The 12,312-nt window shown below is 35.3% G+C and overlaps 1 protein-coding gene across 1 annotated transcript; it reads right to left on the bottom strand.

Moving 5' to 3' along the window:
• Window positions 1-11,225: 11,225 nt before the first annotated feature.
• Window positions 11,226-12,032, bottom strand: LOC144839173 (uncharacterized). Its single transcript, XM_078694487.1, has one exon. It carries the CDS (start codon window positions 12,030-12,032, stop codon window positions 11,226-11,228), a length of 807 nt encoding a protein of 268 aa, XP_078550613.1.
• Window positions 12,033-12,312: the final 280 nt, after the last annotated feature.

The raw sequence follows: 12,312 nt of genomic DNA, 5'->3' as shown, positions 1-12,312 counted from the left end.
ACATTGCCGAGAGAATTATATTTTTATCGAGGAAATTATTATATTTTTTTCATTCATCATTCATTTTTTCATAGTAAAATATCATTCCAAAAGGAGATGTCAAATCTTATATTTCATCAATATGAAAGGTGATATGTTATATTATAGCATAATATCAGTAGAATATCTGCTGGGTCGGCTGGGCCTAGGCTAATTAAATAATTTTAAGCCTACCTAGTTAAGCGTAGTGTTGACCTTGCGAAGATAAAACGAACATAATTACTAATGATGATTACTTTAAAATAAAATATTCACATTTAGGCTTAGGCTTTGTACATTAACAGAAGAATTTCTATCAATAATTCTACACTTTACAGTAATACTATTACCAAAGAACAATCAGTCAATTACTCTATCCCCCCTATAGTATTAACAGATCCCCTTTATGATTTTGACTTTCTAATTTTATGCGGGCGCGCTACTCCATGGCTCACAATGGCACCACCCATTAGCTCTATTCTATCCCACAATGCCTTTCGAAATTGTTACGCGCTTCGGACGAACAGGAGATTCTTGTGTTATAAGTTCTTTGCTATTACTAGTAGGCCGAACATTACTAATAATTTTCTTCGAGTCGAATCACCTGATGTTCAGCGTGCCGCGTACCAGGTTAATCCTCGCCTCGTACGTGTTGACCAAAACGGTCTTTCGTCGCATCTATAAAGGGCGTATGACAAAAGGAGGGCGCCATGTATGCATAATTTAGTTGAAATATTTATTTGAAACATTCAAATGGCTTTGCGGTTAAACCGCGTGATAGTAGAGCAGTTAACGCCATAAAAATAGCCAATTTAGATTTAAAATATCGGGGGGTACCAAGTGTCCAACGTCCGATATGGCCGCCATCTTGATTTCAAAATGGCCACCATAAAAACAAAAAGTGTTCATATCTTGGCAACTATAAAGAGTAGAAACTTGATTCTGGTGTTAAACTGTTCACAAACTACATATTTCTATTTGCTCTAATGAAAAGTTTCGTCCAAAAATGACCGAAAATGATGTTTCTTTCAGTTTGACCTTTGACCTCTTATTTGTATATCTCGATAATTACTGATCATTTTCAATTGATTTTTGTGTCATTTTGTTCAGAATAGAGACATTTATATTTGTAGTAATGAAACATGTTCCTATAAAATGACTGGAAATACAATTTATGGCCTTTGACGTATATAATTATGTGAACATACTGTATGTGGTTTACACTGGTATACATGCACCTAATTTTTTACCAAAATAAATTACACTTACACACAATCAGCATACATCCACATAGAAACTAATAATGTACAGAACAGTTTTATTGCATACATCTTCCATCCACACTTTTGCAGCTCTTAACATTCTTTCGACACTTCTGGAAGATGGTCAGTGGGGAACAAATCCATTGCCATCAACTTTCTTTTTCCATCCCCATCTTGTAAATGTAATAGCTTCTGCACATGTTCATTAACAGTCTCCATCATAACCTGTGTATAAATGATTCTTTCGTATAATAATAATATACCTTTTTACATTTTGAGCTCATCTATGCAGACTTGTTTGCTAAACTGTGATGTGTCAATCATTAGATGCCATTAGGAAATATGTTTTATGTAAAGTAGCATTCTTTCATTGGCCTCCTTGATGTTGCATATGAGAAAAGGTCGGGAAGTTCTCATTTTTCATTGATTTTTCAGCAAAAGCCAAACCAAATCAATTCGTAAAAGACATCTCAATAAGTAATTATTCGGGTAATCCTCAAATGAGTGACATGGACCTACAATATACTGTTCTGTACAAGACCATTTTAGGCATCCACCTGTGGACTTTCACTTTGAAGGTCTTGGTCTCCTAATCATACAATAAACAATGTCTGTTTTAATCAATCAAAGTAGTGGGTCCATGGATTAAATATTTAACTTATGGTGGACCATCCACAGACAAAGAATGGGTGTAAGACCATCCACAGACAAATAATGGGCATCAGACCATCCACAGACAGAGAAAGAGGTATAAGACCACCTACAGACAAAGAAGGGGGTGTACAGTAAGACCATCCACAGACAAAGAAAAGTGTCTTGTCACCCTCTACATGAAGAGATGCTATATACAATCTTGAAAACACTCCAACATCACGCTCAGTGGCACGAAGCTTTTTTTTTTTTTATTTTAAGTAAATGGAACTATTTTGTTTTTTGGTATTGTATCACTAGGCATAAGCGCATTGTTTGGATACTAGTAGTCACAAAACCTTCAAACTGAGATTTACCGCCCCTCTATTCTATAATTAGTTGATGAGGTGCTGACTGTTTCAATGTTGTACTGCATCTTTAATTAATTCCCGAAGTTGTCTAATGTGACAACTATCTTTGTTGTTTTTCCAGTTCATAAATTGTGTCTGTTGACTCACAATCACCTATATGTAATTCAGACTCAGATGTTAATTTCACTACTTCAGGACCAGTCATGCCACATTCGTAAACTCATTTATCCTCTGTTATTTCAATCTAGCTCCACCTACACCCTTTATTTTGGCATTTAACTGTTTGTGATTGTGATACAATGCAATACTGTGCAAGATTGAACATAATGCTCGAAGGCAAACATCCATGGTGCTATGGCATGCAGTTAAGTACAGTTCAAAGTTGTCTCTTCCAATCGACAAACTGAAGACTGTAGTGTTATAGCTTCATCCTCAGAGGTATAATGTTTAAATGCTCCTCCGATACTCATTCAGTGTATGACAGTTGGGAATCAGAATCTTCTTCCTCTTTTTTAGGATTCTTTGGCTTCTTTAAAAGATTACTTTTTGCAATTTGAAGAGAAGGCCTTTTTTTCGAAATAAATGCTGCAGATTGTGTGAATTGCTACTAAAATGATTTTTTAAATATTCCCTACCTACATATTAACCGAGGAAGCATACAAAAAGAAGATGCAATCAAAGTAGGCCTACCACTTGGAAAACAATACATTGTAGAATAACTGACGCTTGATTGTTGAAATATAAGGGTTCATTGTAAGGTCATTAATAATATATTGATTTGAACACGATCATCATACTATTCATTTGACAGTGGAACCGTAATCCATAGCCATAACATCGGCAAGGGTTCGAGGCTCACTCGCTCCGTGGTTTTGGTGGTAGAAGTCTTCACGGATAAGGACTATAAACCGTAGGTCCAGTGTATGCACATTGCTCGTGTGCACTTTAAAGAACCTAGTACATCTTTCGGTAGGGGGTTACCCCGGTGTACTAGTTCGCAAACACACGGTCGTGGACAGACGTAATGGCGCCGTAGTTGGCTGCCGATGACACGATGTGACTCTTAGGGGAGAAGAATGTTGTTGAAAAAGTATAACATCTAGTCCACAGCGTTCTGAACTTCATGAAATAGCGCTATATAAATGTCGCATTACATTACATCAGGTCAAAGTTCAAAATTAGGTTTATTTAAGACCATAAACCACATAACAGTACTGTATATTCACATAATTAAAAATCAATAAATAAACGACAAAGGTCATAAATTGTATTTCCGGTCATTTTTTGTGAACTTTTTTTATTACTATAAATATAAATGTATTTATTCTGAACAAAATGACACCAAAATCGATTGAAAATGACCAGTAGCTATAGGGATATACAAATACGAGGTCAAAGGTTAAACTAAAAGAAACGCCATTTCCGGTCATTTTTGGAAACTTTCCATTAGAGCAAATAGAAATATATAGTTTGTGAACAATTTGAGACCAGAATTAAGTCTCTAAAGGCCGGTGCACACCAAACGCGAGGCAGCGAAGCGTCATGCGTCACGCGTCATTCAACGGATCGCTTTGAAAGTTGAATTGTCATGCGTCTATTAGTTTTTCTTGTCGGTTCCCACTAAACGCGTCACGATGTGCTGATTCGGCGAGATTGCTAGGCCTAAGAGATTGGTTGGCCAATACAATGCTACATTTAAAAGGGTGCAGGTCAAGTCGGCCCCAAACCGTCTCGGCCAAAGTCAAGTGGCCCCACGTCAAGTCGGCCCCTAGTCAACTCGGCCTCAAGTCAACTCGGCCTCAAGTCAACTCGGCCTCACGTCAACTCGGCCAAAAACTAATCGGTCAACTCGGCCACAATAAAGTATGGAACGCAAAAAGTGTTTAATATTATTATGATTATTACTATCCACTCTTTAAAAAAAATTAAGAAATAAGAAAATAAAAAAATGATATCATTGCCGATATGAATAGAAGTACCCGCGTTTTACAAAAACACGTGCAGGTACCACATTTTAGTAAATCGAAGACCATCATGGAGCTATTATAGCTATATATTTGGCCATAGAAAAATCGTACTTAACTGTACATATCGTTTTTGTCCATGATTTGCGTTTTTAAAAAAGGGGAATCCCCCGGTCAGCAAAAACACGTAGCAGTTGTAGATATCGAAATAGCTGCCAAAGGCACAGGGAGGCGCAGCTACGAATTGGTTTCAGATGTTGTCGCCTAATCAAATGCATACACTGAAGAAATCTACACGTGATTCAACCATAGAGTTAGTTTTTTAGAAGCAATTGCTCTTAATTCCATGGCAATATACTGGCCGCTCAAACTAGCTTGGTAATTGGTGGAGTTTGTAACGCTGGTAATAATAGCCTAATTGACCCAAAAGAAACAAAAACAACAGTATTTATGTATTAATATTACTACAAGCCTTACACCACTAAACAACTAAATATAATAATAATAATAATATTAATAAGTAGGCTAGGCCTAGTAGTACTCATATTTAGTAGTAGGCTTAACCTAGGTTAAGACTGGCCTAGCACATAGTAGACTAGTAGGGATTAGTAAGTATTATGTAGGCCTAGAAGTACTACTTGGCATGGCCTAGTCTACTAGGGTATATACCTAGGCCTAGCTAGGCTCTAGTATAGGCCTAGACCTAGGTAGGCTAGAAATAGAAGGCTAGTCAACTCACTTTACAAATGTATCTCTGACGCGTTTTAGGCCTAGTTTTTCTGGCATTCTTCTACACAGATGTTTGTCTGTGAAATTATTGTCTTCCATGCATTAATCCTTATGTTTCTGTATGTGTATGACTTACTTCCCTTATCGTAAAGACAAGAAGGGTAATGACAAAGAATTTCCACAAAGACCTTGCTCGTCAGCCACCATTTTTTTGCCGTCGGTGTCGTCGATGATGAGAGATATTTCTGAGTTCTGATTGGTTGACGAACGCGAACCGCGCTTGCGACGCCTCAAAAAGTTGACCAAGGTTCAACTTTTGAAAATTCGCGTGCGAAGCCTTCGCTGCGGTCGTTTTCAACGCGTTGAAGTTGAAAATCGACTATCGTTCCTGTTTGATTGTATGTTCACACTGCTGGAAGCGTCCGTCGCCTGCCGCGTGCGTCACTTTTTAACGCGAAATTCGATGCTTCGCGTTCGGTGTGCACCGGCCTTAATGTGTATAGTTGCCAAAATATGAACATTTTTTGTTTTTATGGTGGCCATTTTGAAATCAAGATGGCCGCCATACCGGATGTTGGACACTTGGCACACCCCGATATTTTAAATCTATATACATCAAAGAAACTTTGTGACAAGTTTCATGCTTTGGTAATAAAGTGCACACCTCATGGCATTAACTGCTCTACTATGATTAGTTCGAAAGTTCGAACCTCAGAATGTTGGATGTTTATCGCCAAATGCAGGTTGCCACACGATCCGAAAGTAAATCGGTAAATCCAAATAGTGCAGGGATTGCCGTATTGTTTAAACATAATCAAGATCTTGTTGTAGATAAAATTGTGGGTGATGAACATGGTAGATTTGTTATTATAGATATACATATTGAAAGCAAGAATTATACGCTGGTTAATGTATATGTCCCAAATAGGGATGACCCTAATTTTTTTATTCATTTGGCAGATCAAATTCAAGAATTTAAAACCGAAATTATCATCATTGGAGGAGATTTCAATTGTGTTTTGAATATAATGTTGGATAAAGAGGGAGGCGGAAAAAGTACAAATAAAAAAGCTCGTCTTGAAATATTAAATATTATAGATGAATTTAATTTAACCGATATATGGAGAAATCAAAATAAAAATACAAAGAAATGTACATGGCGATCTACCGGGCTCCCTCCTATTCAATGTAGATTGGACTTTTTTCCTTATCTCAAAACACTTGTTAAATGTCGTGGAGCATACTGATATAAAACCGGGTTATAAAACTGACCACTCTAAAATCACTTTATCTTTCAATCTTACAAAACAAGGTAGGGGACCTGGGTTCTGTAAATTTAATGTTTCACTACTGAATAACCAGCAATTATGCTACCGAAGCGAAATTACTAATTTCCAAAACTATCAAAGAAAATGAAAATATGAATCCTGGTCTGTTATGGGATTTTATAAAGTTCCAATTGAGAGAGTTAACAATACGCCACGCAAGTAGAATATAAAGACAGAGAAATGAAAGGGAGAAACAATTAAATGAAGACATAGAGAAACTAGAAACGGATTGTGCAGGGAACCCTAATCAAAATATTAGAGACGAGTTAGAAATGAAAAAGGAACAATTAGAAAAAATATATGAGGCCCTCAACACAAAAAGCGCAATGATCAGATCTCGTGCCAGATGGATAGAGGAGGGAGAAAAAAACTCAAAATATTTTATCAATCTGGAAAAGAATAATTTTAACAAAAAACATATCACAGAACTGATAGATAAAAACAATAGAAGAATAGTAAAACCACATGACATTCTAGAAGAAGAAAAACAATTTTATGCTGATCTATATAAATCTCGATATAACGAGGACATTTTGGACACTGAATTCTTCCCTGAAGAAAAGAGCTTCTAAGCTTAGAAGAATGGAGACAAGCACTGGATGCTATGCCAAATAATAAATCGCCTGGATCAGACGGTTTTCCTGTGGATTTCTATAAATTTTTTTGGCAAGAAATCAAATCTGTTGTTGTTAACTCAAATAATTGGGCATTTATAAAAGGAAAAATGAGCTGTTCACAAAATAGAGGTATCATTACCCTGCTCCCAAAAAAAGATAAACAACTATCACTGCTAAAAAAAATGGAGGCCTATTTCCCTTTTAAATACGGATTACAAAATTGCTACAAAAGCGATAGCTACAAAGCTTAAGAAAGTTCTCCCCTTAATAATAAATCCCGATCAGACCGGCTTTATGAAAGGGAGATACATCGGTGAAAACATCCGATTAGTTTTGGATATTATACATTACACAGATTGTGAAAAAAAACCATGTATGATTCTTGCTTTGGATTTTGTAAAAGCCTTCGATAAAATAGAATGGAAATATTTAGATAAGGTTTTAACTTATTATAATTTTGGGAAGGATTTTAAAAAATTGATAAATGTGTTTTATACCGGCGCTTGTAGCTGTGTGATTAATAATGGTTGTTCGTCTAATTTTTGTAATCTATCAAGAGGTCTCCGACAAGGATGCCCTCTCTCTCCATACTTATTTATAATTATCGTGTGCCGAAATATTGTCTTCTTATATTCGCCACAATCCAACAATTAAAGGTGTTACAATTAATAATCAAGAAATTAAACTAACGCAATATGCCGACGATACAGTTGTCATTCTCGATGGTTCTAAAGAGTCTATTTTGGGTACTATGGAAGTTCTTGAAAATTTTGCCAATATTTCTGGATTAAAAATAAATCAAGATAAAACACAAGTGATGTGTATAGGATCGGATAAACATAACTAAATACATTTGAAGAGGATAACAAACTAAAAAAACTTACTTGGACAAAAGTTCCGATACGGTTACTCGGAGTCAAATTTACACTCGATCCTTCGGATCTGTTTACTCTGAACCTATTACCTCAGCTTGACAACATTAAAACACTTACTAACATTTGGTCAGCAAGAAATCTCACCCCAATTGGCAAGATAATGATAATTAAGACGCTAATAGTGCCCATGCTTACTTTCTTGTTTACTGTGATAAACCAATCCACCTATATCATTTTTTAAAACATTAGATAAAATTCTGTACTCTTTCATTTGGAATCGCAAACCGGATAAAATAAAGAGAAAACTAATTATAAATACAATAGAAAAGGGGGGACTTAAATTGGTCCATGTAGAGTCGTTTTGCTACGCACAGAAAGTATCATGGGTAAAACGATTTCTAGATGAAGACAACCGGGGTCGTTGGAAAGGCATATGGCGGGAGGGTTTACACCCGGCTGGGGGTAATTTGATTTGGTATTGTAATATAGCACATAATTACTCAATTCTCAATAGAATAAGTGACAATTTGTTTTTATCTCAAGTAATTAAATGTTGGCACTCTGTTAATTTTAAGCAAATAAATGAGGTTGTAACATTCCACAATGAAATATTATGGTATAACAGTCATATTACAATACAAGGTGAACCGTTTTTTATAAAATGCTATATGATAGTGGTATAACAGTAGTTAAAGATTTGCTTAATGATAACGGAAGTATGCTGTCTTATGAACAGTTTCATATTAAATATGATACACGTGTGGATTTTTTGACATTCCATAGTTTAATTGTAGCTATTCCTAAAATATGGAGAGATGCCATGCAATCTAAGAACTATGATATAATGTTAAAACAAAAAAGTGAAGTAATTATAGCATCAGATTTAAAATTAACAACAAAACTTGCGTATAGTACAATTAATCGCATTAGTGTTCTTCCGCATACCTGTATCAAATGGGAAAACGATTTTGGACCTATAGCCGACTGGGAGGTGTTATATAAATTAACATACAAAAGTACAATAGACACAAGACTGAGATATTTTCAGTACAAAATATTAAATATGTTCTTGACTAAAAATGTTTTACTACATAAATTTAAAATTAAAGATTCTGAATTATGCGATACTTGTAAGGAAGAGCCAGAGTGTTTGCAACATCTTTATTGGAAATGCAAAAAAAGTAATATCATTTTGGAAAGACGTCCAATTCTGGTTGAACGATAGAAATATGAAAATAGTATTTAATGCAAAACATTTTCTAAAAGATTCTGTAATTAATTTCATTATTTTGATTGGTAAATACTATATTTATAGATGTAGGCCTAAATGGAGAAATATAGCAGTCACACTAAAATACTTCCTAGTTGAACTAAAATATCTCCAAAATATGTAATGGCATATTGCACAAAAAAATGATAAAATAGATAAGCACTTTAAAAAGTGGTTACATATTGGACAAAATAGGTAGTTAGAAAACAAATGTTAGGCAATTCTGATCGAAATCTGATCGCTTTATTTGTTTATACATATTCACATTTAGGTATTGTGTATGTAGTGTATTGAATTATGAAAGTTGTGTATTTATGGTTTGTTTTTTTTAAAACTGAAATCAAACTTATTAAAGATGTTTTTACCCCCCAAAAAACATGAAAAATGAAGATTTATGCAATTTATAGCCTTCTTGTATTTTTTATGTAGCTTAATCACCAAACTGTTGAGGGGGACAACTTAATATATCTTTATATATCTTTATTATCTTTATTTACCATGAATTGTTTTCCATTGTTAAATTACTTAGAACAATGAATTTTTAATTGCAGAATTTGATTTTTATTTTTATTTTGTGTGTGTGTTACCGCTGCGTTGTCTTGTTTTTGGTACCATGAAATATGAAATAAATAAAAAAAAAAACATTCAACAATGAAAAAGTGCCATGCAACTCTGTACCAACTCATGCATTCACACATGTCAACAAATATAATAGACCTCTTAAATATTAGATATACTATAGTGGTTGAGCTAATAGCAAGTTTCTTATCATTATTTTCTTTGTTTTATTTTGTGGTTTAAGCAACACTATATTGTACAGTTTATAATGGATAAAATGAAAATAAATTTAAAAAAAAAAAAAGTATTTAATAGCTGTTTTCAGCTCGAGTACAGCATTAATTTCTTTAAAAATACTATTTTGATACATTTAATATATGTTTATACACATGTATTGATTTGCGATAAATGGAACATTCCAATCTCAAGTCTCCCAGCATAATTAATTGGCTTACACAAGTAGGTAAATTTATGGGCCCTTGGGGAAAAATACGTAAAACCTTTAGATATAGTAATACTTTGACAAAACTATATTAATGACAGTTGCTTCTCAACGTTTGTATTAATTTATATGTTGATATAAAGTTTGCGGTACACCACGTGTATTAGTTCTGAAAAGAACTGTTAAGTTTCTCGACGTTTCGATCAATTTGATCGTCCTCACCATCAAAGCATATTTATCGAAACGTCGAGAAACTCAATAGTTCTTTTCAGAACTAATACACGTGGTGTACCGCAAACTGTATATCAACATTTGATTTCGCCATGCAAACCTTTAAACAATATATATTAATGTATAATTACAAAAAAAATATAAACGTCGTAGTGGTGTATCGTTAAGCCCGGCGGCGATTTTTCGTACATAAGTTGGGGACCCCTTATGTAACGTCACAAAATAAACATGAATAGTTCATTAGTTGTTCACAATTCACGTGATTGCCTTCGCGTATTCTTCTTCACACACACCACCACCATCTACCATGCATCTACACTCCTAAGCCTTATCTAGCTCTCTCTCTCTCGCTACCCTGCCTGTTCGATCAAAAGAAGAACGGTTGCTGTTACACATCTGTTGCGTATATGAACACATGAGATAGAAAGATTAGACCCACAAAGAATGTATATCATTTGTGTAATGTTGATTTTTTAATTCTAATCTATTATTAAACAGTACATTGATAAATAAGTATATATGTACTCAAAAGAAACTTTACATAAGCATGACTGTATATTACCACAAGAGATGGAAAGATTAGACCCTCGAGATTAAAAAATGAACATCGGTATTTTTGTGTAATTTATTTGCTGACTTACTCGGACTGTGTCATACCTAATATACACACACACGTCACACACAACCAGTACTAACTAGAATAGACATGGGCTTTAGAGACTAATTAGGCCTAATAGTATTAATATAAACTATAATTTTAACACGTAATTCTTTAGTAATACATTTTATTAAAAAAAACACCATAAAGTAAAAGGCTGATTATTTCGACAATAATAATAATAATAATAATAAATAACATTTATAAAGCGCAAGAGACAAAGGTTTCAAAGCGCTGTGTTTTCCAAGATCTGTGCAAGTAGTAGCGTGTGATTATGCTTCTCTGAAGAGATGAGTTTTGAGTTTAGTTTTAAATGTGATAACAGATTTTGATGAGCGTATTTCGAGGGGTAGAGTGTTCCAGAGTTTTGGGGCTGCGACAGCGAAAGCACGATCACCGTAAAACCGAGTTCTGGAACGGGGTCCAGGTTTTAGAAGAAGTCTGCAGGATGAACGAAGCGAAGAGTTGGTTGACGGAGTAATGATGTCACATATGTAGGCTGGAGCACATCCGTTGATGGCCTTATATGTCAGCAACAGGATTTTAAAACGAATGCGCTGAACTACAGGCAACCAGTGTAAGTCACGAAAAACGGGAGAAATATGTTCATGTCGTTTAGTGCCAGTGATAAGTCTTGCGGCGGAATTTTGGATTCGTTGAAGAGGAGACAGATAAGAAGTTGGTAGGCCGTACAGAAGCGAGTTATGACAGTCCAGACGGGATGAAACAAAAGCATGAACAAGACGTTCAGTTGATGTTTTGTCAAGGTACTTACGAATCTGGCCGATCTGGTAAATTCCAAAGGAAGCACCACGACAAACATTACGAATGTGTTCTTTTAAACCGAGGCTGTTGTCTAGTTGGACGCCAAGATTTCTGGCTGAGCTGGAGGTAGAGACACAAGTATCTCCGATATGGACCAAAGGAAATGATGATGCCTCACGGAACTTTGAATGAAAATGGATCATTTCAGTCTTGGAGTCGTTGAACATGAGTTTATTTTGAATGGCCCATGAGCGAACATCTGCGATGCATGATTCAAGGCTGTTAACAGATTCAGAATGATGTGTAGGTTTCATGATTAAATATAGTTGAGTGTCATCTGCATAGATCATATGACGAACTTCCGGGTGGGAATCAATGATGTTGCTGAGTGGTCCAGTGTATAAGATGAAATCGAGTGGACAATCCACACAACGCCGCTATTCTTTCATGAAATCGCACGCCGCAACTACAGCGGAGATAGGCCTAGAATCGTATCGCAGTTGTAATCACGCTTGGGTGCACACGGAGGAACAACACATTTAACTGATGAATTATTCATATTTATTTTGTGACGTTTCATGAGGGGTCCCCAAC

This window comes from Antedon bifida, chromosome 4, assembly GCF_963402885.1.
Source record: "Antedon bifida chromosome 4, ecAntBifi1.1, whole genome shotgun sequence".
Classification (NCBI taxonomy): domain Eukaryota; kingdom Metazoa; phylum Echinodermata; class Crinoidea; order Comatulida; family Antedonidae; genus Antedon; species Antedon bifida.
This window is presented reverse-complemented; position numbering and strand designations above follow the sequence as displayed.

What these genes read in the sequence shown, in the direction of transcription:
- LOC144839173 (XM_078694487.1), bottom strand. Translation starts at nt 12,032, where the DNA reads ATGAAACCTACACATCATTCTGAATCTGTTAACAGCCTTGAATCATGC.